The sequence below is a fragment of the Dermacentor silvarum genome, chromosome 4 (assembly GCF_013339745.2).
Source record: "Dermacentor silvarum isolate Dsil-2018 chromosome 4, BIME_Dsil_1.4, whole genome shotgun sequence".
In the NCBI taxonomy this organism is placed as follows: domain Eukaryota; kingdom Metazoa; phylum Arthropoda; class Arachnida; order Ixodida; family Ixodidae; genus Dermacentor; species Dermacentor silvarum.
The window spans coordinates 74,384,494-74,412,485 of record NC_051157.2 but is presented as its reverse complement, the minus strand read 5'-3'; the positions used below and the strand labels follow the sequence as shown (position 1 = coordinate 74,412,485).

Here is a 27,992-nt window from a genome sequence, read left to right as displayed (position 1 = left end):
GGTTTGCAGCCCTCTTCACAGGTTTCGAGACTGCGATACACTGAACCTACACTCAGACAACCGGTAACATGGACTCACGAGCGCACTATCCAAGCGAAGCCAGCTCGAAGAGGGCCTTGTGGCCATTGAGGTACACCCCTAACCTGAAATGGTTCTACAGCATGAGACTTCGGTGCATTATCAACAGAAAGTCCGCCAAAACATCTGCATTAGCAATGTACCAACACTTGGAGTGTCCTTGTGTGCTTATTAATTTGTTTTGTGCTATTCGATTGAATTGTTTGTTTCATTTGTGTTTAATTGCAAAAAGTGCAGAATTCGGGACACCGACACAGGTTGCGTTGCACGTGCATTTGATATCGGCCACGCCTTCGCACGTCGGCCTTCGCGACGCGAAAACTGTTTGCGGAACTCTAAGATCACGTTACATTTTAGTCGTCCCTGTGTAATGCTAACCTGACAGAACTATAGCCGATGTGCCCTAACCAGTCCAGTAGTATGCCGTGTTAACGTTACTTTTTCCTCTTCAGTGAAATGGAGGATGAAGAGGAGGACGCTGGCGCTGCAAGGTCGGAAGCCGAAGATGCCAAGAAGTGAGCCTTGTTTTATCTCACTTGCACATCAACAATTCGGCCACTGCGATAGGGGACAGTGTACTAGCTACAAGAAATTGACTTCACGATTGCTGCAAGATGACTTTGAACATTGTCGCATTTGAAAGCAAATGAAACGCTTGGCGCACCTAGTTGCTTTAGCAACCTATTTATTTGATTGGACTGTAGAGCACAATCAATGTGGCCCTTCCATTTTTTATGCAGTGATCTGAGTCCTCGGAAAGGTCTTGACTTTTGAGCGCTTAATTTTTATCCTTTTTGCATTTTGCTTTTTTTATCATGCTTCCTTCGACTGTACTTCAATCAACGTGATACGAAATAGGAAGCCCTGTAAATAGCAGGGTCGACCTGTTCAGTTTGCAATGAAGTCGATGTCTTCCTATCCAGAATTGCATTACGCCTATTATCAGGCAGGCGAGGTCCTCTTTGCGGTGTAATGTTATTACGTCAAGGAGACACTGAAACTTATGTCTGCATTCCAAGTCCAATGACTTACCTAACTTGCGAACCGCGCTCGCACAAAACGTTAAACTTTCAAGGCATAATTTGTGACGGTTGATAGTTCGCTCAATGGTCGAGCTGTCCAGACATTCCTGTAGGTGCTTAATTTAATTCTGGTCTGGCGCTGCCATCTGATGCACTCAATGGTAGAGTGACCGCCTCGAAAAATAATTTAATCCCGCCAGTCTGATCCCCGAAACAGGACGAATCTTCGCTAAATTGCGAAGTTTTCTTACCAAAAAAAAAAGAACGTATGAATTTCTTTTGGAGCTTTGCGCTACTTTCAGGATGACGGACAATGTTCTCTTTGGTGAAACGTCCTCTACCTCACGGATTTCAGCAGAATTGATATGACATCTTGGGACCGCTATAACAGTTGTACGCTTCTTTTATTAAGCCACCTGATTACACTGCCGACCCAAATTATGCACTTGTGCAGCTTATGCCACTTCTGGCATTTCTGCCAATTCTGGCTGCATTCTGCCAGAAGTTTGCCACTTCTGGCTGGCATTTGTGAGAATGAGTGACGCACCCGTGCATGACGCTTGTGGTTGTGAAGAGGCTATCGAGCAGCTCATCTGATTCTGTCATCGCTACAACGTACATCGCTTCCTTCTGCTGACAGCGTTAAAACCGGAAATGGCCAGACAATTATCAGAGATGAGTAAAGTATCCTTGTGCCATGGGCCTTGTGCGTGGCTGGAGTGGAACGCAATGCGAGCATCATTGCTGCAGTACACCAACTTGAGAGATTTCGGCGATCATTTAGGAGCGTCATGTCTGCCTCAGTCTTCTTCATTCCTTCATTGTTTCTTTTCATCGTTTTATCACTTTTCGTCAATGCAGTATAGCGAATAGGACGTGCATCTGGTTGATCTGTTCGTCATGCATTTCTTCGTTTTCTCTTTCCGTTCACTGTCTAATTATAGTTCGTTTCGGCAGTCGTATAGGGCTCATGAAAACAGCGAGAATACACACCGTCAGTCAAGCGACAATGGCGTGTCAGTGCTCTCTTGTGAATCTTTACGGAGGAGCACGGCTTCAGATTCTTCCCTCGTAAACTTTATGCAAGTCGCAACTCATTTGTTTTGCTACCTCTCTTAATTCTTCTGAGTTTAAAGGCTAGAACTGCGGTCACACGCTCACTTTCAATGACCGTCAATGATGATTATGAAGGTCCTCAGTTTTGAAACGTACTCACATAGGAGGATAGGCCGAGAATCGGGCGGCAGGAGGCCGTACAATTAACTGCGCGTGCCTAATTGGCTCCTTTGTGCGAGCTAGCGGACTTAAAAATTTTTTCAGTGTTCATTGAAAGCGAGCTTGCAACTGCTAAGTGTCGCGTATAACTTCTCATTTGCAGATGCGACAACCGCGAGAATGTGCAGATCTCGTAAAGGTTAGCGCGATAAAAGTGTAGCTCTCAAAATAGTCAGAAAATCTGGCGAACGTACAGTTGCCATTTTTCCTCGATACGAAGAGCGCTTGCTCGAAGCCTCCGTATATAGCACGAGGCGCACGCTGGCCTTTTCTGGAGAGCGAAGCCAATAAAAGGCGGCGTGCCTGCTCGCACTTGTGGACAACACAATCGCAGGTGTTAGAATTGGCTCGGTACATTGTGCCTATATTTTACGGCATTCGCCTGCGCCACCCTTTACTGTGTCACCTGACAAAGGTGATTTCACTCCCCTGAACGTCCTGAGACCAAAGTAAATATATGTCTGTTTGCCCAGTAAGTACACCGAAGGCATTGTCTTCAAAGCAGGCGGGGGCGCGATATTTCATGAGAAAGGCCAATTGCTGAGGTATATTCGCTCGTAGATGCGTAACCGATATCTGCAGATGCACTGTTAATTAGCTCCGGAGCTAGGTTCCTCTAATGCACGGAAGGACCGGTGACGGTCCGCAAGAACGCTCACAGCGGGGGCTGGTTGCGCAGGCAGAACCACAGCGAGATCGAGAAGAGGCGCCGGGACAAGATGAATATGTACATCAGCGAGATGGCCTCGTTGGTGCCCATGTGCAAGGCCATGTCCCGGAAGCTGGACAAGTTGACCGTACTGCGCATGGCCGTGCAGCACATCAAGACCATACGCGGTGCGTACTACTCTCGTTCACTGGCCCACAGTGGCATTCGTTTGTGTACGCGTGCGCGTTTTTTGCGAAACTTTGTTGAGCACGATATATTTTATTGCTTCCTTGAAAATACTAATAACTGCACGGAACACGTTACCGCGTTCATTCATTCAACTATAACTTGTAGCGGAGAGGCCGGCAATTTGCTAGTTGCCGACATCGCCAATGTCAATCAATCAATCAATCAATCAATCAATCAATCAATCAATCAATCAATCAATCAATCAATTGCTCGATCTGTCAATGAGTCATGTGTACGAGCATTGCTGGCGCTGATGAATCGTATCTGCACTCATGTTCACACCGTTCGTTCTCAATTGTGCAGGCTCCATAATTCGTACACGGAAGGGCACTATAAGCCGCCATGGTTATCGGATGAGGACGTCAAGAACGTCGTTTTACAGGTAAGTGTGAGTGTAATTTCAACCATTAAAGTTCACTTCCCCAATACGTACAAATTAGCTCACCTTCGTCGCGTTACCGCCATTATTTACACGTTTTCTTTTTTGTCAGCTTGGGAATGTCTCGCTGGTGGTTCTTGAATCCTCTTACTACTGATATTACTTAAACCCTATATTATTGACAAAACAGTCGCAGCTAAAGTAGGCGGGTACCAGTAGCGTCATTAACGGTTGGCGTCAAGGTAGCTACTAGAAAAAATACCAGGCTGTTGTGACGTGCGGAAGGTAACTTAAAGACTTAAATTTTAAAAGCAATCCTAGAAGCCATGTCCATATTTTTTAACATCCCTGACGCTATTCACCGTTCTTTTTTTACCTAAATCACATCATTACAGACTGGCATTGAGATTCATATATTAAAGCCTATTGTATAGGCCTATTGCTACGTACCAGATGGGGTGGTAGCGAACAACAGGCTTCTGCTTGCTGTATTTATTTTACTTTGAGGGGGGAAAAAAGCCGCTCGCGCACATCGGCTATAACGCATGTAAATACTGGGAAAAAAATGTTAATAGCTATAAAAGGTTTGCTTCTCCCAAATTTTGTGGCCTCTGCTGCAGGCATCGTGATCATATTCATCATGTTTTTCTTGGCGGAAGAAAGCTGCCAGTGAAGAAGCCTATTTGTCGCCACAGATGATTTAATCTTAGCCCCTCGACGTATGAACTGTCTCCGGAGTTTTTGTCGTCATACCGTCATTCCGCTGCTGTGATCATCGTTGTCCTTTCGTCGTCGTCATGTTTTCGTTGTTACGTCGTCTTCATGCTGCCGTCGGTCGTCATCGTCCTTGTATCTTCGTTGTCCTCCTCGTCGTGGAGTCATTCCTGACGTCTTACTGTCGTCGTCGATCTTCAGCCAAGGCCCATCGCATCCCCTCAACCACACAAACGGACTTCGTATATGGTTTGAGCGGGTTTTAATTGTCAGCATCTTTCGATGTGCCGCCGAGGCCGTTGCGAGACCTAGCGAGAACACCTTTATAGCACCTTGGGAGCACCTAAGCGTACTCAGCCTGAGCCTATAGTACATACATATACAGTACATATATATACCCTCACCTTGGCCTCGTAGTATAGTTGCAGCAACGGCTCCGAACAAAGTGCGTCAATGTAGCAGCCAGATAGATGACTTGAACTGATTTCATCCCAAACCAGCTGGAGTGTTGAACCGTTATGTATTTGCGTGCGGGGCTGCGCCGTATTCTCACGTGCACTTGAACGTGTGTACTTATGAAGCTGGTAAATTTATCGAAGCGTTGATATTGATCACAGTGATGATGTTGACTGATTAACCTTGACTTCTATAAGGGGCCTCTGGGGCTGTGACATGCACCGTAGTTAGAAGCCTCCGACCATGACGGGCTCCAAAATTGCAGTGTACGTGCCTTTGTGAATCTCGCTTCTATCAGAATGTGACCGCCCTGAACCTGAAAAACGAGCTCTTTGACTTGGTGTGAGGCATCATCGTGTTTTATCCGCTGAGGAGAAGCCAAGAAGAAGGGATGAACGCTGATATGACGTCAAAGTGTGATAGGAAGCGGAACTTGCACGTACGGGTGTTAAGTAGCGAAGTTTTCTGTCATAACTTTGGCAGTTTCAGTAGCACCGGCTTTCTGCATTCGTCTTTCATGGCTGCTTTCATAGGTCTCCATGACCTCGACATGGATACAATGTGAAGGGAGCGCGCATTTCATCGTCGGCCGACGCTCGGCGACATCGTTGACCTGCGCCGGCTACCGAGGGAGCATATATTGAGCCACTACGTGGAATTAGAACCGCGCCTGCAAACATGTGCACCGTGGTCACATAACATCCTGATGGATGTGCGGGTGCTGCTGGCCTTGCCTTGAGGCCCTATTGACTATTTATTATGCAGTTTTCTCTTTTTTGTGTGTCTCTAGATAGAACCGAAATAAATACATTCAGTCGCTTTGGAATTTGGTCACTGCCATTCCTCTGGCGGTGCTGTGAACGGGACAGTGCGGTTGCGCTTGTCGGCGCTGTATCAGACGCCCGGAAAAGGAAGCTGTCGAAGAGGGTTGTGCAGCGATTTGCTACATGCTACATCCTACATTACATGCTACATAAAAATAGGTGGTAATTACCATTGTAGGGTGGCGAAAGGTCTTTATTTTGCTGAGGTTTCAATAAAGTAAGGAATGACGGATTCGGTGACATATCTTATATCATTGATGCATCGCGTCGCAGCATTCTTAATTGGGGAAGCATAAGCAGTACCGACATATCTGGTAGAGCGAGGCGCATTGGCTTTATTGCACTTTTTATTTGCATGACTAAACAAAGGGAACTGTACCGTTTATTTCTTCTAACGTAAGGATATAGAATGTACCACAAGCCACAGAACTGTCACAGTCTCTTGTACTTCGACATGGCGGTGGCTTCGCTACAGGAACTGTAAAGGTTTTGATAGGTTGGTTCCACTTCTATTGCGCAGATCAGTGGCACGGAGAACTTATCATTGCAAGTGCTTATCCTGAACTACCGAGGAAGTTTATCCTCTGGTGTCAATGCCTCTTGAGGGCTTCTAATAATGACTTCAATTGAAGTGTTTCAGTAAGGCTTCAACTGATGTTTCAGTAAGTGAGTGAGTGAAATAACTTTATTTCGGTTCAGAGAAGACGCAGGGGAGACCCCGCGCCATCAGGCTAGTCTAAGATTTATGTTGTTGAAGACCGACTAATTAAATATCGTAAAGACATAAAAAGCCCCATTGGGGGAACGTAAGCATTCCACTGAGGTCCTGTTCGTTTTCTTGCAGGGCGCTGATGGGTTTTTGTTCGTTGTGAGCTGTGATCGTGGTCGCATACTCTTCATGTCGGAGTCTGTGCAACAGACACTCAACTACACTCAGGTAAGCAGAAAAGTTCTGCGGCACTCTGTCACGGGCATCCAAGCCTGAACACAAGAAAAGCGGATATATTGTCATTTAGTTATTTTTCTGGACGAGCTTAATCACATGGAAAAAAAGAAAACAACGCGCAGTAGCCAAGGTGATCCAAACTTTCGAGCCCGAGATTTTTCGAACCATGATTAGAATCGGGTAATGAAGTGTCAGGATAGCGAAATGAGAATTTAGAGCTTCCTATCCGCAGTGAAAAAAACCTAGCTCGCACGCTTCGGTCAAATGGTAAAGTTATGAATGACATCACAAATATTTCCATGTGAATGTGTGTGTGTTACTAGAGCAGTAAGAAACACTGAGACTTTCCTTATGGATGACCGAAACCAAGACGAAAAGCACAACTATATGTATATTATTTCACAATATATTAACATTACCGAGTCTCATCGGAATTAATCTCATTGTTATACAAACAGCAATCGGGGGGAAATAGTTGTACAACGCAGACATTTAAGTTCACTTTCTTGGATACACTCTGAAAAACGTTTGCCTCCTTTGAGGCTTATCTTGTCTCACAACGGAATCGTCATCTATCTTGCCCGCATTTCCTTTCGGTAACTCTGTGAGCCCGGTACATCCAGGGGCGGCTTGCACGAACATTTAATAGCGGAAATAATACCGAAATAAAGAACGCATTCTTAAATGTAACCTAGGCAACTTCTAGTTCACACTAGAACGCGTTTTCAAATTCGTCATTATGTTCGTCATTAAATGTTCGTGCTAGCCGCCCCAGGTCACGAACGGCAAGCGCGTTATCAGCGGGACATAGCATTTTGGAACAGGAAAGTAGCAAGCGCAGAGTTTTCAAGAAAGGAAACGCAAGCAATGCAGATGGCGATTACCGTTGCGGGACAAGATCAGTCCCATAGGGAGCGCACATATTTAAGAGTGTAGAGTAGGACATGTTGAAGTCATGAAGCCTCACTTTGTCTTTTCTTCTCGGCGTACCTATAGGGGGACCTCCTCGGACAAAGCTGGTTTGACATTCTTCACCCGAAGGACATCGCCAAAGTCAAAGAACAACTCTCTTCGTCGGACCTCTCTCCGAAGGAGAGGCTCATCGATGCAAAGAGTACGTGCTTGATCCTTCGTTTACCATTTTTCATCCCGCTAATCAAAGGTGCCGTGCAGCAGCTGACTAGGTCCCGGACTTCCTAAGTTCTGTACATGCAAAAAAAGAAAGAAAATATGCCACATATCTATTATATAAATAATGTAGCATTACATTATTAATGTACTGTGAATATAATGTAAAATAAATTTACATTAAATTAATAATTAGAATGTATTTAATGTAAATTAACTAATGTAGAAATTCAACAGAATTATCCTTTAACATAATTAGGTCTTGTCCTTTTACTGTAAATAGCAGTTAGGAGCTAGGAGCAAAACGTATCGTTGTCGTTTTGTACGTTTTCACAGTAAAATCGAATTTAAGAACAGATCGAAAAAAACGGTCCCGCGGTTTCAAGCCCCGCATTCTAACTACCACGGCTGTGGCCACTTTGTCGCGAACAAATACACTCTTGAAAACGTTTTCACCATTTGAGGCTAATCGTGTCACGTAACGACAATCGCTACCTGCCTTGCTTGCATTTCCTCTCTTGAAAACTTCGCGCTCGCTACTTTCCTGCCAAGAATGCAATGTCACGCTGAAGACGCGCATGTCGTTCGTGGCCTGGATGTACCGGGAGTTAACAGCGTTAGAGAAAGGAAACGCCAGCAAGGTAGAGGACGATTTTTTGTTGCGGCACAAGATAAACCCCAAGGGTGCAACGTTTTTAAGAGTGTAGATGAAACTTTCAGGAATTGGCAAATGCCGGTGGCTTTCCGTCGGGTACATTGCGTGCACCTTGACACAGAGTTCATCGATCATGGTGCCTGCGGCTATATGGCGCACGTCCAATGCGACGAGCTTTTCCTTCGCTCTGCCGGCGTTCGCATTGCTCTGCGCGTACTGCTTGCGATTCACCATTTCGTAAAGCAAATGCGCAAGAACAGAACACGTCCGTAACTGAAGGCAAGCTGCGTGCTTCTTAGTATGGTTAGGAAGCCCACTAGCCAGTCTTAGTACCCGGGCTTCGAAAAATAGTTAGGAATCATGCAACAAATTACAGTTAGATTTCGGGCACCCAGTATTCTTCGTGATATTTGACCCGCTGTCGTTTACCCTGGTTACGCAGCAATGCTTCCGCTCAAGGGGGAATTCCCGCAGCGGCAGAGTCGGCTGTGTCCGGGTGCGCGGCGCTCCTTCTTCTGTCGGATGAAATGCAAGACGCAGGCGACCGTCAAGGAGGAGGCCGACACCACAACGGGTGGCCAGCGGCGCCGAAAGTCGCACAGCTTCGACCGCCGATACTCGGTCATCCACTGCACCGGCTACCTCAAGTCGTGGGCACCCGCCAAGCTCAGTTTGCCCGACGACGCCCCAGCGGATGACAGCGAAGGGTAACATGAGGGTTCCGTACTTGGACTAAACCGTTTTTGTGTAGTACGCAGCGATAGAGAAATTAAGTTATGGGATATTGAACTGAGCTGGTTTGCACCCCTGACTGGAGAAATTTTCGCAACAGGGAATGCGCTAGGGAGAAAAGAAAAGTCGCAGTCAGCGGATTTGCACGAGAAACGAAAAGCAAGATGACGCAACCGTGTGACCATCACGTACTGTACCCATTAATTTTACTTTCAGTGTCGCAGAAGACGTGAAATTAGGTTTGCCTACGTCGTCCGTGCTCCGAAACCTTTTTCTGTCGGCTTACATTGTGCAGAGCTAAGCAATAATATTTGAATAACTTCTGCGTTCCAAAGCGGCAGCTTGATTACGACTTGACTACGAGGAGCGCTCAAACTGTGGATGGGTGGGGGGTGGGGACGTCAGCATGATTTTGTCCGTCTGAAGTTTTTTAATGCGCACCAAAACCGTAGCACTCGAGTTTTTATTGAGATTTCTCTGCACAAGCGCTTGCTATTGGAAATGTATGCTATGTTGACATCCAGGAGGTCGCTAATTGCACCACGCAGTAAACTCTGGTAATTTTCCAGGTGCAACCTGAGCTGCCTAGTGGCTGTGGGCAGAGTGCACGGAGATCTGGCCAGCAGCCCTGCGACAAGGAACGCTCTCGACACCGAGGCGATTCAGTTCGTCTCTAGGCATGCGGCCGACGGAAAGTTCATTTTCATTGACAAGAAGTGAGTGCCACTCAAGCTTTCCCCTAGATCAAACGCTCCCTCTCTCGAAGCTATTACCTTACTCTAACGGATGGAGCACAGCGCCAATTCACGACTCAAGCAGACACAGTGCGCTGCAGTAACGCTCCTCGTCCAGTTTACAACGAGGAGCTGCTAGAAAAACTCAGTTTAGTCCCTATGCATTCTTGTAGGTGCTTAGAGTATCTGGGTACAAGATATTTGCTCAGAAGTTGTAGTACGTTGTCATTGAAGTGTACGTTTTTAGTCGTGTGGCAGCGCTGCATAGATGTCAGGGCTGTAGGCTCCCTAGTCAGTGCTGCCGTAATGGGAGCGGCAGCCTCTGACAGGTCTTGCGTCCTTTGCCGCCATCCTGAATTGAAAAGCAGCGAAAGGATGTCTGGCGTTTTGAGCCAGGATAGGAAATGTGGCGAATATAGCAAGCTATACAATAAAAATTGGGTGACCTGGAACTGGTTTGACAACAAGGTTGGCCTCGCGGAACTGCCGCATTAGAGGTGTGATATATTTGGTTAAATCGATGGTGCTTCTCATCACTATGCCCCTTATATGGTGCCGTATGACCGTATAGTCGTAGGAACGAATGGCCATGTGGCCATGCGGCCATACGACTAGACATGTCGGTCCGACGAGCCTGTTGCGTCGTTATTGCTCCAGGCCAGAATTATCGCTCGCTAAAGGGGCGCGTTACGGCTGATAGCTTTCCAACTAAATCAGCTACCTTAGGGTTGTCGCAGTTGCGCGATGTTCCATGATATATCTCAAGCGAGGTAACGCAATGTAACGCAAGCTCAGGGCAACCACCACCAAAGCTAAATTGGTGAAGCATCGCACGGATGTCGTGGACTCGTTTTCTAAAACGGTCCTATTCCATAATCTGAAGAAACGTAACTGAACAGTTTAAATGGCGGATGCCCGTTACTTATTGGCGCAAAGATGCCTTTGAGTCGACATGAAACCCATGTTTAAAGTCTGAATCCTCTGCGCGCAGGGCAACCTTGATCCTTGGTTACCTCCCGCAAGAACTGCTTGGCACAGCGTGCTACGAATACTACTGCCAGGACGACGTCTTGCGACTATCCGAATGCCACAAGAAAGGTAAGTAGGCCGCCCACGTGTTTTAAGTGACATGTGAAAGTTGCATATGGTGAGCTAGTCATGAAGAACTTATGTACGTTCCGGACTCAGCATTCTATACACAACCTACGAGTACGAGGCGATGCAATAACTTCATATTCAATTATACTACTTCTAGTAGAACAATTGTTCGCTGCTGTGTATATAATTGAGCCTAACATTAACTAAGAAAATGGTCTGTGTACAGCAGCACACCTTGGTCCATTGTTCAGGATTTTTAACCTCAGGCATTCTATATGTGCACCAGTGAGCAAAAGTATCCGGACCAGGGATTCCTCGATACAGGCGATTTCCTCCTTCGTCTATAAATGTTTTTTACCCTCTCTCTTCTTTGCGTATGAAGGTAACTTGAAATTGAGGACTGCACTCCAAACCCTGCATTGCGGACTTTCAGTGCAATCATCAGTATCACTTTGTGAGTCTTATTTACGAAGAAATCAGTTTATTTTTGGCGAGCCTTGGGTCCGTATACTTTTGGTCACGGGTGTACAGTCGAAATATTGAGGTCACATTTAATGCATTCAATTCACAAAATAAAGCATTCTAAACACGCTGGCGAACTCGGTTGTAGTAAGATTATAATTTCATTTTATGAACTGAGTGAACCTTATACCTGCGTTGCGTGCGCAGTATCCTGTTTTAGTTATCCAGACACCTATGGGATACTTTACAGTCCCATCGACTTAATGCAGTTCAATTTTTTGTTTTCACTTTGAAGTCATACCGGAATGACGCTGAGATGTAAAAGTTATGTTATATACATTTTGCGATACTGAAACGCAACATCGAAAGTACATGTTGTTTTAGTATTTCCACGGCGCTTGATATGCACAGGAAAACAAAAGCGACAGTCCTGACAACACTGTTTCACCATTCTGCACAGTTCTGCAAACGAACGAGGTGGTGTGCACACAGCCATACAAGTTCCGCGTCAAGGAAGGTTCTTTCGTCTGCCTCCAAACAACATGGAAGGCCTTCAAGAACCCATGGACCAAGGAACTCGAGTGTCTCGTTGCCACAAACACGCTCATTGGGTAAGCTGCAATGACAAAATGTTTTGTGAATATTTTCACGTGTGTGTGCTGGACTGGCTACCGGCGAGTGTATAGCCTCGAAAACTGCTGGCATTTTCCGCGCACTAGCTTCTCTTTCTTAGCCTAAATAGTAACTTTAGTACAGAGAGAGCGAGCTATCGGAAAGAGCTAGGTAATCAATTTTATAGCAACTTCTCAAGATTAGGAAAGACAACTAACCCTGAAGTTCTCTGAGCATTTACCTATAAATGGTTAGGTATAAATACACGGAACGGGGCTGGTGCACTATCTTGTCATCTCAATACGGTGACTCGCCAACCAATTCGGCCCCTTCGTAGTGCGCTCTGTGGTGTACATTAGGCTTCCTCGCCGTTTCTGATTAACAAGTGCGGTTACGGTAATGAGTTGCACGTGCCGTTTAAGGGTGGCGACAGGTGTGAGATGATGGAGTGTAAGGTACGTGAGGAGATGATGGCACATAAAATGCACTGCTGGCTGCTGGCATGCAGCGAGCTACATCAATACCACTGCTCGACAATTCTTCAAGTCAGCAGATAATGCGGGGATATCTTTATCACACTTGACTCTAGAGCCGGGCTGATAAATTTCAATATGAAGAACAATGGCATTCGAAATGCTTCAATAAGGCTTGGCTTAGGTGCACAAGCCGTGTGTATAATGACTTAAAGAAGCTTTAATGCGACTTCCGGTTCACAAAGAGCGCAAAGGCCGTATCGAGACAAACCAGAGAATAGTTCATGTCATTTCTGAGCTTTCTGTACTGTGCAATCGAGAAAGTTGCCCAATGTCGATGAAATCAGGTAACGCTGCGCTAGTCAACAGATGATGCGCCGCTGCCGGTGACGCCCTTGAAGGTGATTCTCGGGTTGCTCTCCGAACAGGTCTCAAGAGGTGGTCATCGTGGACAGTTCGAACGGTCAGCTGGACGAACTAATGTGCGGAGGCTCAGCCGTCGGCAGCGGCCAGTGCATGGACGTCGGAATGCACGGCGCCGTGTCCTCGGACCACGCGAGAGGAGTTATGACCCCAACCAGAGGCCCAATGGTGGCACCTCGCTCGAACGGTGCAAGTCGTGTGGGTGCCGGCAAGATTGGCCGCCACGTGGCCATGCATACTCTCAGCAACCAGGCCAAGTAAGCGCCACACGTACTCTTATATTGCATGTTTCGTATGTGTGCTCCTTATTTCTAATCTACGTGCATACCGGACCTACAGAACATTCTGTCTGCAATTATATATATATATATATATATATATATATATATAATTGTTTCCCCTCTGCTTTGCATATATATGCAAAGAAGAGGGGAGACATACAGCAAGTACGAAGGAAAGAGGGAACTATCAGAGCACACGCGGCAATGTAAGCAGAGCTACTAAAGCTGTTTCCGCTGACCTCGGTTGAAACCGACTTTAAAAATATTATGTTCTGAGAATGAATGGTTGTCCAGCTTGTCCAGCATGATAGATAGTGCTATTTTTGATACTTAAACAGGGACACCCCAGAGAGAAGGCATGTGATCGTTTCATTGCACCCGCGAATGTCAGAGTGGGCTGTCGGACATTCCTATGGGAAATGAGTATGCGTTAGTAAGTGTCTCTCCAAGCCAGTGACGACATAGAAGTTCTCCCGTGATTCACTTCCCCTATAGGCTTCTTCTTAGATCTTATATTGCACACTTTGGTTGAAATAATACTCATCGTGGCTACTGAAACTGCCTCCACACAATTTCCGCCGTCCCGTGACCACTAGCAGCGCGACTTACAGTTGGCTCGCAATTGCAGATCGAAAGAAGCCTGCCAGAGTTCGAGTTCCACAGTTCTGGATGCAAGCTGCCTTAGTGCGACCACAAACCAACCATCCACGTCAGAGGTAAGTTGACACGAGGTGTGATTCTGGGGTGGTCTACAAAGTCAGGTGCTTTCCGTGCAACCACCGGGTTCTTAAATGAGCGGCTGTTCTTTTAATTTCAAGACTTTTCAACGAAGAATACGCTTTTTGTAAGACTACTTTCCAAATGTTTTTCCACATCAGTGTTTTCAGAAAGCAGAAATACTTGACAGCTTTCTAAGCTGTCATTTACTTGCATGTGTTCAAGGAAATGCATGACAACTTCAAGTGAGCACTTCTGAAGCCAGCCTCAGCAGTGCGCTCATAACCGAAACCCTATACGTGTACTCTTAGAACTCTAGAAGCAAGCTGCGTCCGATGCCACAGATTATTACGCTAGAATGACTGAAAAATACAGACTTGTAAAAAATGTTGACACTGCAACGTGGAGATTTACACCCAGCAATGAGCACATTATTTGTGCGCTGTTGGTGAGTACGACAGAGACCCCACTAATTATCTTGTCAATTTATTTCTGTGCATTGAGATGCTAGATAATAGTGATCCAGCTGCTGGGCCTCTGATAGATTTCTTAAATGCAGGGACGTGCTTGAGGCTTTTAATTGTAACATTCGTGACCACTTGCACTTGCATCCAAATGACACTTGAGAAAACTGTCAATTATTTAATACTTTGAAGCTTCTGATGTTGAGAAAGGGGGAGCAGAGAAGGCGGTGCGGGGACCCTTTGCTGAAACAGTATTTTCAACGTAATATTGGACCGGAGCGCATTGCTCGCGTGCTGTTTGCAAGTGCGAAGGGGCCCATACTACTTTATTTTTCCTTCAATCCCCCATAAATCGATGTATGTTTCCGTCTTAAGAGTACGTGTGTGTGTGGGAGGGGGGTTGCATTGTTTTTCTTGTAGAGGGTACTTTAATAAGCATTATCTAGTTGAACACAGCGGCCGTATTCTCCTCTTCCCCTTGACCATATATTCATAAGCTACTTTAATATCCCTGTCAGATATATTCAAGTTATACATTAGCTCTGGTTTAGAACTTATACTTGGACTTGTGTTTCTTACGTCGAATAGTTTCACATTAAACTGCTAATAATCCTACCAATAGTTCTGACCCGTCACATTGAAAAAACACAGAGTGCTTTCACCAGAAAAATGTAGAATTCTTCTAACGAAATCCAATTTCCTCGACTTCCCCCAAAAGAAAATAATACGGAAAAGAGAAAAGGAGTACAGGCAAGAAAAAATTTGCTTCAGAAAGGCGGAGAGGTTGACTGGAAGAGCTTTGCATATGCTCTGCTAAACATGGCAGGAAATAAATTGCAGAAGGATTGTAAATTGAACTTTTAATGTGATTACTATTATTAGGATACTTCACCGGTGTCTATCTATCTATTTATGTCCGTATCTAACTTGTTTTTCTCCAACTTGGGTCACTGGGTAGTCCATGGTCTAATGGTTAGAACATTGGGCTGCGGTGCTGAGGGAACCTGGTTCGAAACCAACCGTCGGACCAACTTGGGTCACTCAGTATGTCACACTGGGTACGTGCCGCTCTTCAATGAACCTCTTTTACGACAACTTGGCTCACTGGGTGTGTGCCACCTCTTCAATGCCAAAAAGGCATTTAATATCTATCCTGTGCTCGGTGAAATCGAACCGGCGCCACGTATATTCACAGTAAGTTGTCTGCATATATTGTATATTCAGACACATAGAGTTTCTCACTATAACAACTAGAGGGTAAACTGGCGCCACCGTCTATGCGAATTTCTTAAAGGGCGCCGTGCCCTCATGGGAATGACGGGATGTGTGTCTGCGAGGCTTGTGTTGGCTGGTGTTGAACGATGCTTCGTCTAAAACGTGGATATGGTTACACAAATAATGCGTTCTTAAAATAAAATCTGCATAAAAGGCTTTCATTCACCCACATTACATCTCTCAATAAAGTTTACTCACCTACAATGCAGAATCAAGCGAAGAAAAGCAAGAACAGACGACAAGTTGTTCCAAAGGGAGCGAGAATCTTGTCGTCTGCCCTCCAACTTTAGCGGCCAGCTGATACTTTTTACGTTTCATATAATTGTGCATTCAATAGTAAGTCCTCAAAATTATACAAAACATGTTTTTGTGTAATAATAAAGCTAAAGCAGTTTTTTACGTGCTGTTTTAGCAGGAAATGAATCATTGTGACAGACGGAACGGTGCTAGCCAGGCGCGTCTTCAAGGCGTTCTGGCTCTCCAAGAACGATGCCAATCCGAAGTCACAATATACCGGCATTCCCATGGATACCACAGCGCAGCAGCGCCAGTCTTCCCTCTAGGTAATATAGTGAGAAACTCTATGTTCAGACACGAGCCACGCGCAGACTTCGCGGCGGCTCCGCTAGATGGCGCACTGTGTCCAGAGTGCCTCTCTCTCTCTCCACAACCGGAAGAGGGCGCCACTCTAGCGCAAGGGCTCGGCTTTGCACCGGCGGATGGCTAATACGATGCCGCGGCTACCTCTTCTAGTACGCTGTACCGCGGCCACGTCGACTACAAAGGCCCGTCTGCAGATGTGGTGGAACGCCTAGCCTGATGTGACTTCAGCTAGCGACGGCAGGGTGTACAACTAGGACTTTTCTAAGAACGAAACTTACTCTACCTTTTGTCTTATTTATTTTATTTTTTATTTTTTAAATATTACTATGCACGGCCAGGCCAAGGATTGTATGGCCGTCCGATCCAAACGGAATAGCCCATCAACATAGTCATCGAAGCGTGAGAGAGGAGCCTCGGCTGCAGTACACTCCTCATACATGACGAGTGTAGGCGGGGGCAATACGCTGTGTTGCTACATGGCTTCAATGTCAATCGCATTAACCTCGACATTCATCCTTAGATTGTTTTGTGTTGTCTATCTCTTGTTCCGTCTTTGCGCATTGTCCCCTAGAAGGACACAGCAAGAATACGGTTGAAAGGAGCAGCTCAGAAAAGGAACCACAAGGTGGCTTCCGAAGCCGACTTGAGTACTTTGCCATAAAGTCAGGTCTGTGGGAGTGATGCAACTGAACAAAGCAAATTGTTTTGCAGGAGCGGGCTTGAGAGAGGAAACAATGGAAACAGTTATAAATACAGGAGCTTGTTTTCTACAAGTAGAAGAAAAGAAAAAAATCAAAGCCCCTTTCTTAAAGAAAGATGGTTGAGCGCGAAGTTTTCTCCCATGCAAACTGAATAAAAGTCAAAGTCCAAAGCCAACGACCACGCAACGAACCCAAGAAATGCTGAGTGACCCGATGCGATGCATATGTGATTTGATTCCTTGTTTAGGATTGTATTTTTTGAACGTTGAAGTTAAATGAAGAAATATTTTGTTAAGTTGCATAGCCTTTATTTTAGATCATGTAGCCGTTGATTACACGCACACACTCACACTTTCACGGACGACTCTACACTTGCACAGTATTGCCTTGTGATCGCTGTGGTAGACGTTCAGAGACTCTGCCGTTGCTGATACACGCACTACAGTTTACATTCGCAGTTGTACCGATAAGAACAATAGGAACTGCAACGCCACGCTACCCAGACGATCTGTATATATCTACATTGCATTACGCACGTCACGCAATGCATTCCCCGGCGTCACCATGGGTAGGCCGCGGGTGCAGCGCACGACGGAAGAGGCTGCCGTACGCGAACGTAAGGGCGAGCGCGATCGTGCCCGTAAGGCCGATCCCGTGTATCGGCAACGGCAGATATACAGTTCGTCTGGGTAGTGTGGCGTTGCAGTTCCCATTGTTCTTATCGGAACAACTGCGAATGTAAACTGTAGTGTTCTACTATACGTATGTCGTGTGCCGTTGTTCTATTGTGTGCGCAGATGCGCAGACAGTTCTATTGTGTAAGTTGGCTTTCCTGCAGTGCGTTTTCGGTGCTCACGGACGAATCAGTGAGACATGGAAAGCTTCGTTTTAAAAGCGCTTTCCCCTCATTCAGATTACGCCTCCGCCTCCGAAAGATATCGCCAAACACGTATTCCCAATTTATCTCACAATCTCTGACATACACAAAAAGTTTGATATGCCTGTTTCGGCAATATTCCAATTGGCTCAATCCCACATGTTCGAAAGATTTCCGGATTACCTTCAAATATTCACAGATGCATGTACACTACGACGGTCAAGGTGCCTCTGCAGCTTTTTACTGCCCTTCGACTGAAGTACGACGTATATTTCGTATACCCCATCCATGCAGCCTCGTCAACAACTGCGGAGCTAGCAGCGAATAATGTTGCACTGAAATACGTGCAATAGGAGGTAATAACATCGAAGATTGTCATCTTTACGGAATCCCGCGCTGAACTTGGCAGATTACAACGTAATCATATTGATTGCCCAGTTGTGAGCAGCATTACTGACTCTGCCAACAAAATTTAATCACGTGGGGTATCTCTTGTTGTCCAATGGATACCTTCACACGTAGGGATCGCCGGAAATTAAGAGGCTGATCGGCTGGCTTCAACTTGTGGGGTCTCACACGGGCTCTTGGGACAAAGGAACAACAACACAGTAGTGCAAACAATCACAAGGGCATTTATTGCACCTTTCATACACTAATACATACTAGCCGAATTACAACCAATAGAGCATTCACACGGGCGCGCGACAAATCAAGGAAGTCCGACTCACCGCGACCCGATAGCGAGCGAATACGTTCGCCCGATGCTATGACACCATCGCCTAGTCGTTCACGTGTACGGTCACGCGAACGGTGGCGCGCTCGAACGATCCGTGTTCGTCCATGCGCGACGGTCGCGCGGAGCGGGCCGGCGCACGCGCGAAGCGTTCGTGCGTGTTGGTCGCCGATCCCAAGCCAAAGAGAGAGCGCCTCCGACCTTTTTCTCCCAAGTGACCCCGCCGTTCGGTGGCGTTAGCATCGCGACACTAGCGCCATCTCTCGCAACGCGCCGCAACCACCGCCGGGCTTAGCCACGCAGAGAAGCCGGACTACAGGAGACATGCGGGGAAAACAACATCAGGGGACGCGTGAGAGTCGCGCATCCCCACAAACTTGCACTCATAACGACTGTGCTTAACCTGAAATTTTGTGCAAGCTTGATGACGCTCTTATGCTGATTCGTCACCACTTACTCAAGCAGCATCCGGACCAGCGCGTCGCAAATGGAACAATCCCGCCCCGTGTTCGCGGTCGGGGCTTGCCTCGTCGCGTTAGAGCGCAACTACTCAAGCTAAGGGTTGGCTGTGTGAACGTGTGCGAACGTTTATACAGACAAGGATGTGTGGCCAGTCCACCGTGTACGTCTTGCGGTTGCTGCGAGACACTTCAGCACTTGATACTGGAGTGTCCCGCTTTCAGTGCGCAGCGCATGTCACTAGTGAGGAACTATCATCTCCTGGGCCTGCGGCGTACCACCCTAGACGATTGTTTGTACCCCAGTGGTTGTGCATCTCGACGCGATCAAGCTCATCGCGCTCTCTTTACTTTTCTGGAATTAACTAACTTAAGTTCACGTTTGTAACTTAGAGACTGTTTCTTCTATTTTTAGTAGTTTGACCTGCAGTGACCTGCTGCGACCGGCCCTACTGTGTATGACCTGTACTGTGTGTTCTGTGTGTTCTACTTTATTCTTGAAATTTGTTATCGGGCTCTTTCTTTCCGCTTTCCTGCCCTTCTTCCTACCTTCCATTTCTATGTTTCTGTCTCCTCCTTTCTGAAGAGTAGGCAGGCGTTGTGCCCCTTCCGGTGGCAGTTGCCAGCCTTGCTCCTCGCTTTCCCTTTCCTGTGTATGTGTTTTAGAATCTAATAATTATAATAATTATTTATTCCTGCTCAATTTTCGCTTCGAATGTTGCCGTAGCCTGCGTGGTGAATTAGTGCTGATTTTAAGCTAAGCTGCGGTTAGTATTTTTTTTTTTTCGAGACACAAGGAGGGCACTCGATGTCTTATCGCAGGAGGCGAGGAAAGCCTTCAGCAGCCCATCGCCCAGCACAGGCCTCTCTGGGCCCGGTGACCGGAACGGCGAGATGCAGACTGACTCGTCCGAGCCACCGCTTCAGACTGGTCACGCTGCTGTGTTCAGGTCCGCGTCGCCAGCCAATCAGCCCATGGCGGAGTCTGGTAAGTGCACATTCGCTAGCCGACGAATCGGGGTATCCAAAAGCAGTTGTCCAGCGATGTTAAGGCTGCGTACATCCGCAATATTTTAACAATCTCACGGGGGCGTCGACCGACATGACGGTCAGGGCCGACTCACAGAGCGCCGCTTCGAAAGTAGCGAGGGTAGGCGCATGCGCACAGAGCGTGATAGCGTCCGCTAGGCTATATTAGTGAGCCCTGCGTAACCCCTGCAGTTTATCACCACATCTATCGTTTGCAACCGCTCGTATTGTAACCATTGTGCGCACAGGAGGACGTGTGCGCATTTCTGTTTGAGTTTAAAGCGGATACGCAGCTTAACATTATAGCCGAGCACACGAGTCTCAGACCAGGGTATCTGCCTGTGCGCCTGCATTCGATACTTCCGTAGCAACGTTCCGTGACATGGCGCTAACCGTCATGTCGGTCGATGCTCGCATGAGAATATTAAGCTCTTGTAGAGCTGTACATAAGTATAAAAAAGGGTGCTTGGCGATAAACCTACGTTGACCAAAGCTGTGCTGCATGAAAGTGTTATTTGAGGCGCAGTCAATGGCGACATGTCACGTGTTTATAAAAATCTCACGCAGAGAATGACGCTTGACGTACTATGTGTCTTTCAAACTCTCGACGTATTTATTTAGCACATAGGCACTATTAGTGTCGCTGTTGACTTTCGGTAAGCTCGTGTAAGCACACCCCGTTTAGCCACCTACTTTGACGTCAGAGTGCATAGCCAAGCCATATGATTGCCAATTTGCATCCATGAAAAGAAAAAAAAATAATTTAAAAGTGATTTTGTGGCCCTTCAATGCCAGCAGAAATGTCTCGACTATACGTCTTGACATAGAACACGATACGCTTACACTTTAAACCTCGAAATATATGCAGTACATACAATTGGGTAATATTTTTGTGTCGCACATGACAAAATTCTTCAAGTTTAGTTAAATTGCATGAAAAGTTGATGAACGCTATGTGTGATTGCACTTCATTTCAACAACCCTGGAAGGCAAATCAAATTACAATTTACTTTACAAATCAAGCCGAGCTAATTTACAGCTTTGTGAAAAGATGCGGCGCAGTTTAGGTTGCCTCAGGTTGTGATCGTAAATTCTGTTTAGAGCGAGCTTGTTCGACTGGGTCTTGAGGGGTGTTACAGTTGTTTTTAAAATTTTTGCAAAACCTCCGTCGATTACATGATACGCACCGCAGAAACAGTCCGAAATAACAAGTACCGCTCTTTAGAAATCATTCATGAGATTGTGTTTTCATTCGCTCGAGTTTCAGCGCAGCACATCGTCGGAATGAGATTAAATATAAGCATGTAATAAATTACCCGATAGACTGTACTGCAATTAGGGACTCTTTTTTTTTGGGGGGGGGGGGGGAGAGGGTTGAGAGCGCACTACTAATCGTTCCTTTTAAGTGCCCTTAACATGCGGGGCCTAAGCTAACCAAATCAGGTTTCGTTTAGGACAGACTACAGGTACGTTTAGTTTCTCGGATGTGGCGTTGTAACATAGCATCACACATGCGAAATGGCAGAAAGCGAGCACCGATGAAGACGCAAATACGTCCCTGCTCGTAGTTCCGTCTATTCCTGACCACAGAATGTGTCTAACACCAACTTTTCGACCCCAGCGTCGAACAACCAAGTTCTCTACCCGAAAGACCAGTCCCTAGCTGCTACAACATTTCCATATTGTCGGCAAGCAGATAATGTTTAGTCCTGAAGCGTGCGCTAGTTGGTGCATAGTTATAATAGATGCAATAATGCAAAAGAAGAAAAAAAAAACCAGCACATAAAATCACCCAATGTGTACATTCCGCTTGTGGTGTACATTTTGTGTGTATCTATGGCCACGTTTTTGTTTCTCGCCGTTTTATCTGTTGTAGTAGTTTGTCCACAATATTCCTCAGGACAAATCGCCATGAAAAAAAGAAAGAGTTGCCAGTTATAAAAGACAAGTATGGCTTAGGCATCAATGTTTGTGCTCACGACAGCACGAATGACAAGCGACAGTCTTCGAATGAGGGATTCGGGAGTGCACACAGAAAATACATTTGGCTCAAATTACGGATACCTTTATCTCTACAAAGCACCCGCCCACTAATTTCCACACATGCTGAATTAAATGATGTTTCGCAAGAAGTGAAATGAAATACCAATTATTCCTTTATTTTTTTTATCGCAGCACACGTTTTCTGAAAAACTACTCACGACCCACGTTCCCCATTAAGAAAGGTATAACAAACAAGGCACAAAGCAGTCACGAATCTGAGTTGCTGGATGTGGTTCGATATTCAAACAATAATGTTGGATGTAATAATAATGTTAAGTTATTGCTGAAAAGTATTCGCATAGGCGGCCAAGAACTAACCTAATCAGAACTGGTAAAGGAGTTGCACCTAGAACCTAGACATCTATCTTAGAGCATCAAAAACTAGCTTTGCTGACATTTTTTTGTAAGCACCCGGAAGCCATTGTGAGGCGCCAGCAGCGCGCTGACAAACAATACCACAGCGGCAGCCATAAGATCAACGGCATGTGATGTTGACGACGGTGCGAAGGCGCACACGGCGCTTCGATTGATTTAGCACTGCGGTTTCTAAGGCCTGCTGAACTGGAAAACGTATTTTCGGGTGTCTCCTCTTGAGAAAGATCGCCGTTTGTAAGAGGCAGCACACATTCATGGTACAAGTGCTTCTAAGTGTCGACCTTCGTACATCGTATTTATATTGTCTGGGAACGTGATCACATGCAGCCAATAATTAGGCGGTGAGCAGGGATACGATAATGACGGAATAAGTAGAAGGAAGAATTGTCACACGACGTCCAATGCCGCCACAGTCTCACGCTCTTTATGGTGAGAGTTTGTTATGTGCATTCTACACAGTAAAAAAAAATTAGGTTGATTGTAGTCTTGCTTAAATAATACATGTACACTTGGACACTTTCCTTGACTCAACAATTTTGTTAAAGGGTACCGAATGATTCCAACAGCATGTAAACATTTCAGTTGATATGTGCATCTGAAACAAGCATGTTTCTTTCTTGAACAATTGGTCATACAAATAAGATTATCGACATGCATGAATATTTCGTACAGCGGAACTTCTTTCTTATCATGTACGTTCCGATTCTATCTTCTAGAGCTGGACCTGGTGAACAGCTTCGTAAGTCGCGACATCCTGAGCGCCGGGACTCAGGGCAACAGCGAAGGGAACGACGAGGCTGCCATGGCTGTCATCATGAGCCTGCTGGAAGCGGACGCTGGACTTGGCGGACCGGTGGACTTCAGCGGCATGCCGTGGCCCCTACCTTGAAACGCCTACGTGCGCTCCTGTTTCCGCGTACTCTTGCGAGTTCTCACCGTAGAGCAGAGAAGAACACACCATCTGTGGCATGCACCAGAAGGCACTACCAGTCAGTATTCACTCCAAAGTGCATATTCACCCCAGCAGTGAACTCGGAACCGCGCGCCGTACGGAATGAGTCCAGCAGGAACTTTTCTAGGAGCTGACGTCCAATCATCCAGTGCTGTTCGCGGTCAAACACGTGGTGTGCCGTCATTGAGTGCTACCTTTCTTATTGAGGCTATCCGTGCTTAACATCAAGTTCTGCTTCTACAGCTATGCCGGTTGTGCTCCCCTATCCCCCCCCCCCTCCCCCCCGCCTTGTCCACAGACTTGACGCTGGGCCATGCTGCACAGCCGCTTTGTAAGCGACGTTAACACATTTCGAACCACTTGCTGTGCATTTCCGGAATGCATAAACGCACAAACTTGCAGTTACAGCGCATAAAGAAAAATAAACTACCAATCATCGTTACGAAGTTCTGCATTGGCAGTAGCGAGAGGTTGCTTGTGATTTGTCTTATCCACATTTGTTGCTGATGTACAGTACTAAAAAAACAGGCGCTTTTTAGGGATTCATATATCTTGTCTTGGTGTTGCACCCTCTGCGAAGCTTCAGCGGATGCGTATTCTACGAGCACTCGGGTGCGCGTGGTCTCATGCGGGCCTTGATCGACACACGGTTAGTAGTGATTTATATCTCTAGGTGTCACGACGTACACGAAGTCGAGTTGTCGCCGCAGTATCTGCGACATGTTGTGAGCTGTGATATTACGGAATATACGAAAGCATCACTCTACTTGTGACAAATATGAATAAAGCTTCAACAAAGCTGTAATTTGAGTCACGTCGCGTCAAAACGGGTATAGTAGAGGTTTTGTGTTAAAAATATATCAGAACGAGGCACTGTGAAGGCTTTGTTCGGGCCACTAATCTTACAAACTTCGGTGTAATATTTTGTGTTTGAAGGTAAGCAAAACAATGTCACAGGCCTGCGCGGGACACGCAGCACATTCAAAGCGTAAGCTGGAAGAGCGGCTCTATAGGAGCTCCATTTTGGCAGGCAATTACAAGAGCTCGTGGTAAGTGCGACGGAACAATGAATGGTGAAAATTTTCAGTATGTGTATTACAATCAAGGGCATTATAAGAGGTTGTGACGAAACTTTGTCATAGCCTATTGTATTCAAGTTACTGTTTTTTCCTTTTCAATGTACCCACACTCGAAGGCACATACATCGTGACGTTTGTGCTGTCAACACTCCTTGTTGTACACTTGTGGCGATTACGTTTCCTTGAGTACCATAACAAACGGTCCAGTAAAATTTTTTTTGTTTAAACATATTTACAGGGAATAAGTTCCCCGATGGTTTTCATAACACCAACAAGTGACCAAGCAAACCAAGGTTTACGAAAGTCATAGTGTCGCATGTCCCATGAAGGTAACGCTGGGTCCAAATGACACGGGAACGCGTCTGCCATTGTACATTCCGGACATCTCATGGGCAAGATTTCTTAGGGCCGCTGAATTTCCGCGTGAGTAATTGATGTTCCGCGAAGCAAGACAACTTTCCATTTCGTAATACGCTAGTGATGTACAAAGTCTGTGCTTCGCTGCACAAATATGCTTCTAGTGTTGGTTCACGTTTAGGAGCCAGCTTTGCCTCGAGAACTCTTATGTGCGTGCCTGTAAACGCAGTAATTATTTTAATCTGCATTCACCGTACAGTTCTTGATTATAATTATTTTATTTCAATGACCAAGTTCAAATCTAACTGTTTGCAGCAGACTTTCTATTTGGGCAGTATCTTTTTTTACAAGAAATGCCTAACATTGAAGATTTTGAATAAGAAAGCATCTAGCTTAATACTCTGCCCTTCAACTTTAAAAACGATTTCACAGTTCTATAAACTACATATATTGGAAAATATAAAGCGGACAATAATGATGCATTCATTATAGGTACATCAGTTTGAGTAATCAAAATAATTTGCGAATAGGACTTTCGCAACAGTCACCTAAACCATGTGGCGATTTCACTTAATATATTAACTAATACATAATGCTTGTGCGCTTTAGATTATTTAACAGATACGTACAGTTCACAGACTCGCGACATCTGAATTTGTTGCCGAGCTACAGAGGAGCTGTGAACTTTGGGCCTTGACTACCTTGGACTTTATCAATCTTTGTCAAATTTCCGCCAAGTGTTCGAGCGCTGCTTCCAACAGTCGATAGAATTGAGCTCTCTTTCTTAAATGCTACGAATTTAGTTTGTCTGTTCAATAGTTATTTGTTGAGAGTATTGTTTTAATGTTTTGCCCGTATTTGAATAGTGGGCGCGGGATTTTCTACGAGCTACAGTTCCTCATAACCTGGCCTCGACATGTGAAAAGTGATCGTAACATATTCGTGCCGAACACATGGGTATGAAGCTCCTCTTTTGTATTTTTCTTGTTAATCTACCAGGTCGTCATAAGGCATATTATTGTTAAATAAATGCGTGCAATCCTTCTCTGAAGAGGCTTCATGTGTGGCCTGTGGAACTTATTACCCATAATTAACTGCTCATTTTATGTGGGCTGTAGTCGAAGTCTGTATCCGGGCACCTCTAAGCACTTTCTCTCTTGTGGCCTTTGTCCTTGGACACAGTCACAGCAGATGGCCAACATCCGCTGTAGATGCAGGGGCAGCGGACTTTGGGCACTTCACAGGGTTTTCAGGGAGCACGAAAATCTCACTGCACCGTGAGATGCGTTGTTACAACGCGAGCGTTGCTATAGCTGCACACTGCCGCTACTTTCGCCCACCACGATTGCATATTCTCCTAGGTTCGCGGATGCGCTTTCTGCAGTGAACGTTTCACCAAGACGGAGAAGATGGAAAGGTAGAAGCCTGTCACCGGAAATAAAATCAATCATCGTTTCGAATTTGGGTGTTTCATGTCAAGTTTCCTCGCATAAATTTTATTGCGATAAAAATTATACCGACACTCCAGGCAATTTTCGCCATCGTCGTCGGCGTTGCAGCGAAGCTCCGCATATATTTAAGTATATGTATGCTACATGCTTATTGATTATGCTGGTTATACTGCTACACTCTTCCATTACTAAAATTGCTCATACCAGGTCTTACGGTCTTGACTAAATTATTCCGAATAATATTGAGAATGGCAGCCCGCAAACAAATGTCGTGAAACATAACATTCACCGAGCATGTATTTTATCTTAAATATTCTCAGACTATTTAAACATTACGAGTGCAAAACAATATCCGCGATCAAACCTGAAACTGATGCAATTTTACTGGTGCGGCTCCTTACGGGCAGTGTACTAGGATCTGCGCGATGCCATTACAGGACCTACACGGTGTGTTAAAGCTTTTCAGGGCGCTAGAAATATTGCCGCACCCGCGTACGTCGCCTCCGCGTATGTCGCGTCCGCGTATTTCGCTTCGGCGTTAGTCGGACCGTGTATAGTTAGAACACCGTCCGAGGAGTTCAAGCACAACGCTAAACCTTGCTGTCGCAGTCAGTGCTTCGCCCTTCGGAGGAAACAGCCCATTTTTTTTTTTTTACTTGTCTGCCAATGTAAGAAGACGCATGCCTGCGTGTCAGTCCTGCTTCCTCTTTTTGTCACGCCAGAGACCTGTCAGCCACGTTTAACGTAGCCAGTGCTAATTGTGGAGATTATTCCGTAGATACCAGGAACCAGAGTTACGTGTTTTACTCGTGGCCACATTTTTGTCTACATTACAATTTTCCGTGTTGAGCGAACGAGATAGAGAAAAGGGCAGACAAACTAAGAAAAATGTGAGAAAGAAACGTGAAAACAAATGAAAAAAAAAAATATGCACATCTCACGCACTGTGACAATCACATTAGAAAGCGTCTTGTACCTAGCAGGCCATCTAGCATTGCTTGGGGTTTTCTGTAAGCGTTACCAGACGCCGCAACGTGTCCATGTAAGGCAAGCGATTGTGCGCGAACGTGTGTGACGTGAGCGCGTGTGTGATGACAATAGCAAGGCAACTGGCACAATGACGGCCGATGGGTTGAGGACTGATTTATTTGTGCTCCTGCGAATAAACGTTACACGGGTGTTCTGTTACGACTTGCGACGATCCCGAAGGCGGTGGAGTGTCACATATAGCGTCTCAAAGCGCTGGGTGGCAGGAGCGTAGGATGGGGGAGACTGGCGCGCTGTCGCTTTTGTAGGCAACTTGTTTCTATGCGACGTACATGACGCAAGCGAAGGACAGTGGTAAGGTTGATAATTATTCACGCATTCCATTGTTACGTGTGTGGCCTAATGCAAACTGGCGCAGGTGCTCGCGCTTTTCTTAATGGATTGTCCCTGTGTCACGTGACGTAGTACGTGCGACTCGTTCAGAGCGCTAGTTGGAAAGAGAGATCTATGCAATCGTTTGGAATGTAATAGATAGAGCTGAGTGCTGGGGGACATTTTAATGAAATCCCATCAGACCCGTAACTTTTTTTTTTATTGTAGAGGCCTGAAACGACGCCTGACAGGAACCTAACGACCGCGAAGTGTCTTGTATGAGGCAAAATATGCTTGGCATTAAAATAAATGCGGATGTATTTTTTTCA

At 45.8% G+C, this 27,992-nt stretch overlaps 1 protein-coding gene across 1 annotated transcript; it reads left to right on the top strand.

Annotated features, from left to right (window-relative positions):
• The first annotated feature begins 20 nt into the window (after positions 1-20).
• Positions 21-24,250, top strand: LOC119450241 (protein cycle). Its single transcript, XM_037713624.2, has 14 exons — positions 21-130; positions 531-593; positions 3,055-3,216; positions 3,577-3,655; positions 6,491-6,583; positions 7,589-7,706; positions 8,818-9,082; positions 9,677-9,823; positions 10,833-10,939; positions 11,862-12,012; positions 12,915-13,166; positions 13,819-13,906; positions 19,841-20,006; positions 23,182-24,250. Exons 1-14 carry the CDS (start codon positions 69-71, stop codon positions 23,352-23,354), a joined length of 1,926 nt encoding a protein of 641 aa, XP_037569552.1. The 5' UTR covers positions 21-68; the 3' UTR covers positions 23,355-24,250.
• The last annotated feature ends 3,742 nt before the right edge of the window (positions 24,251-27,992 follow it).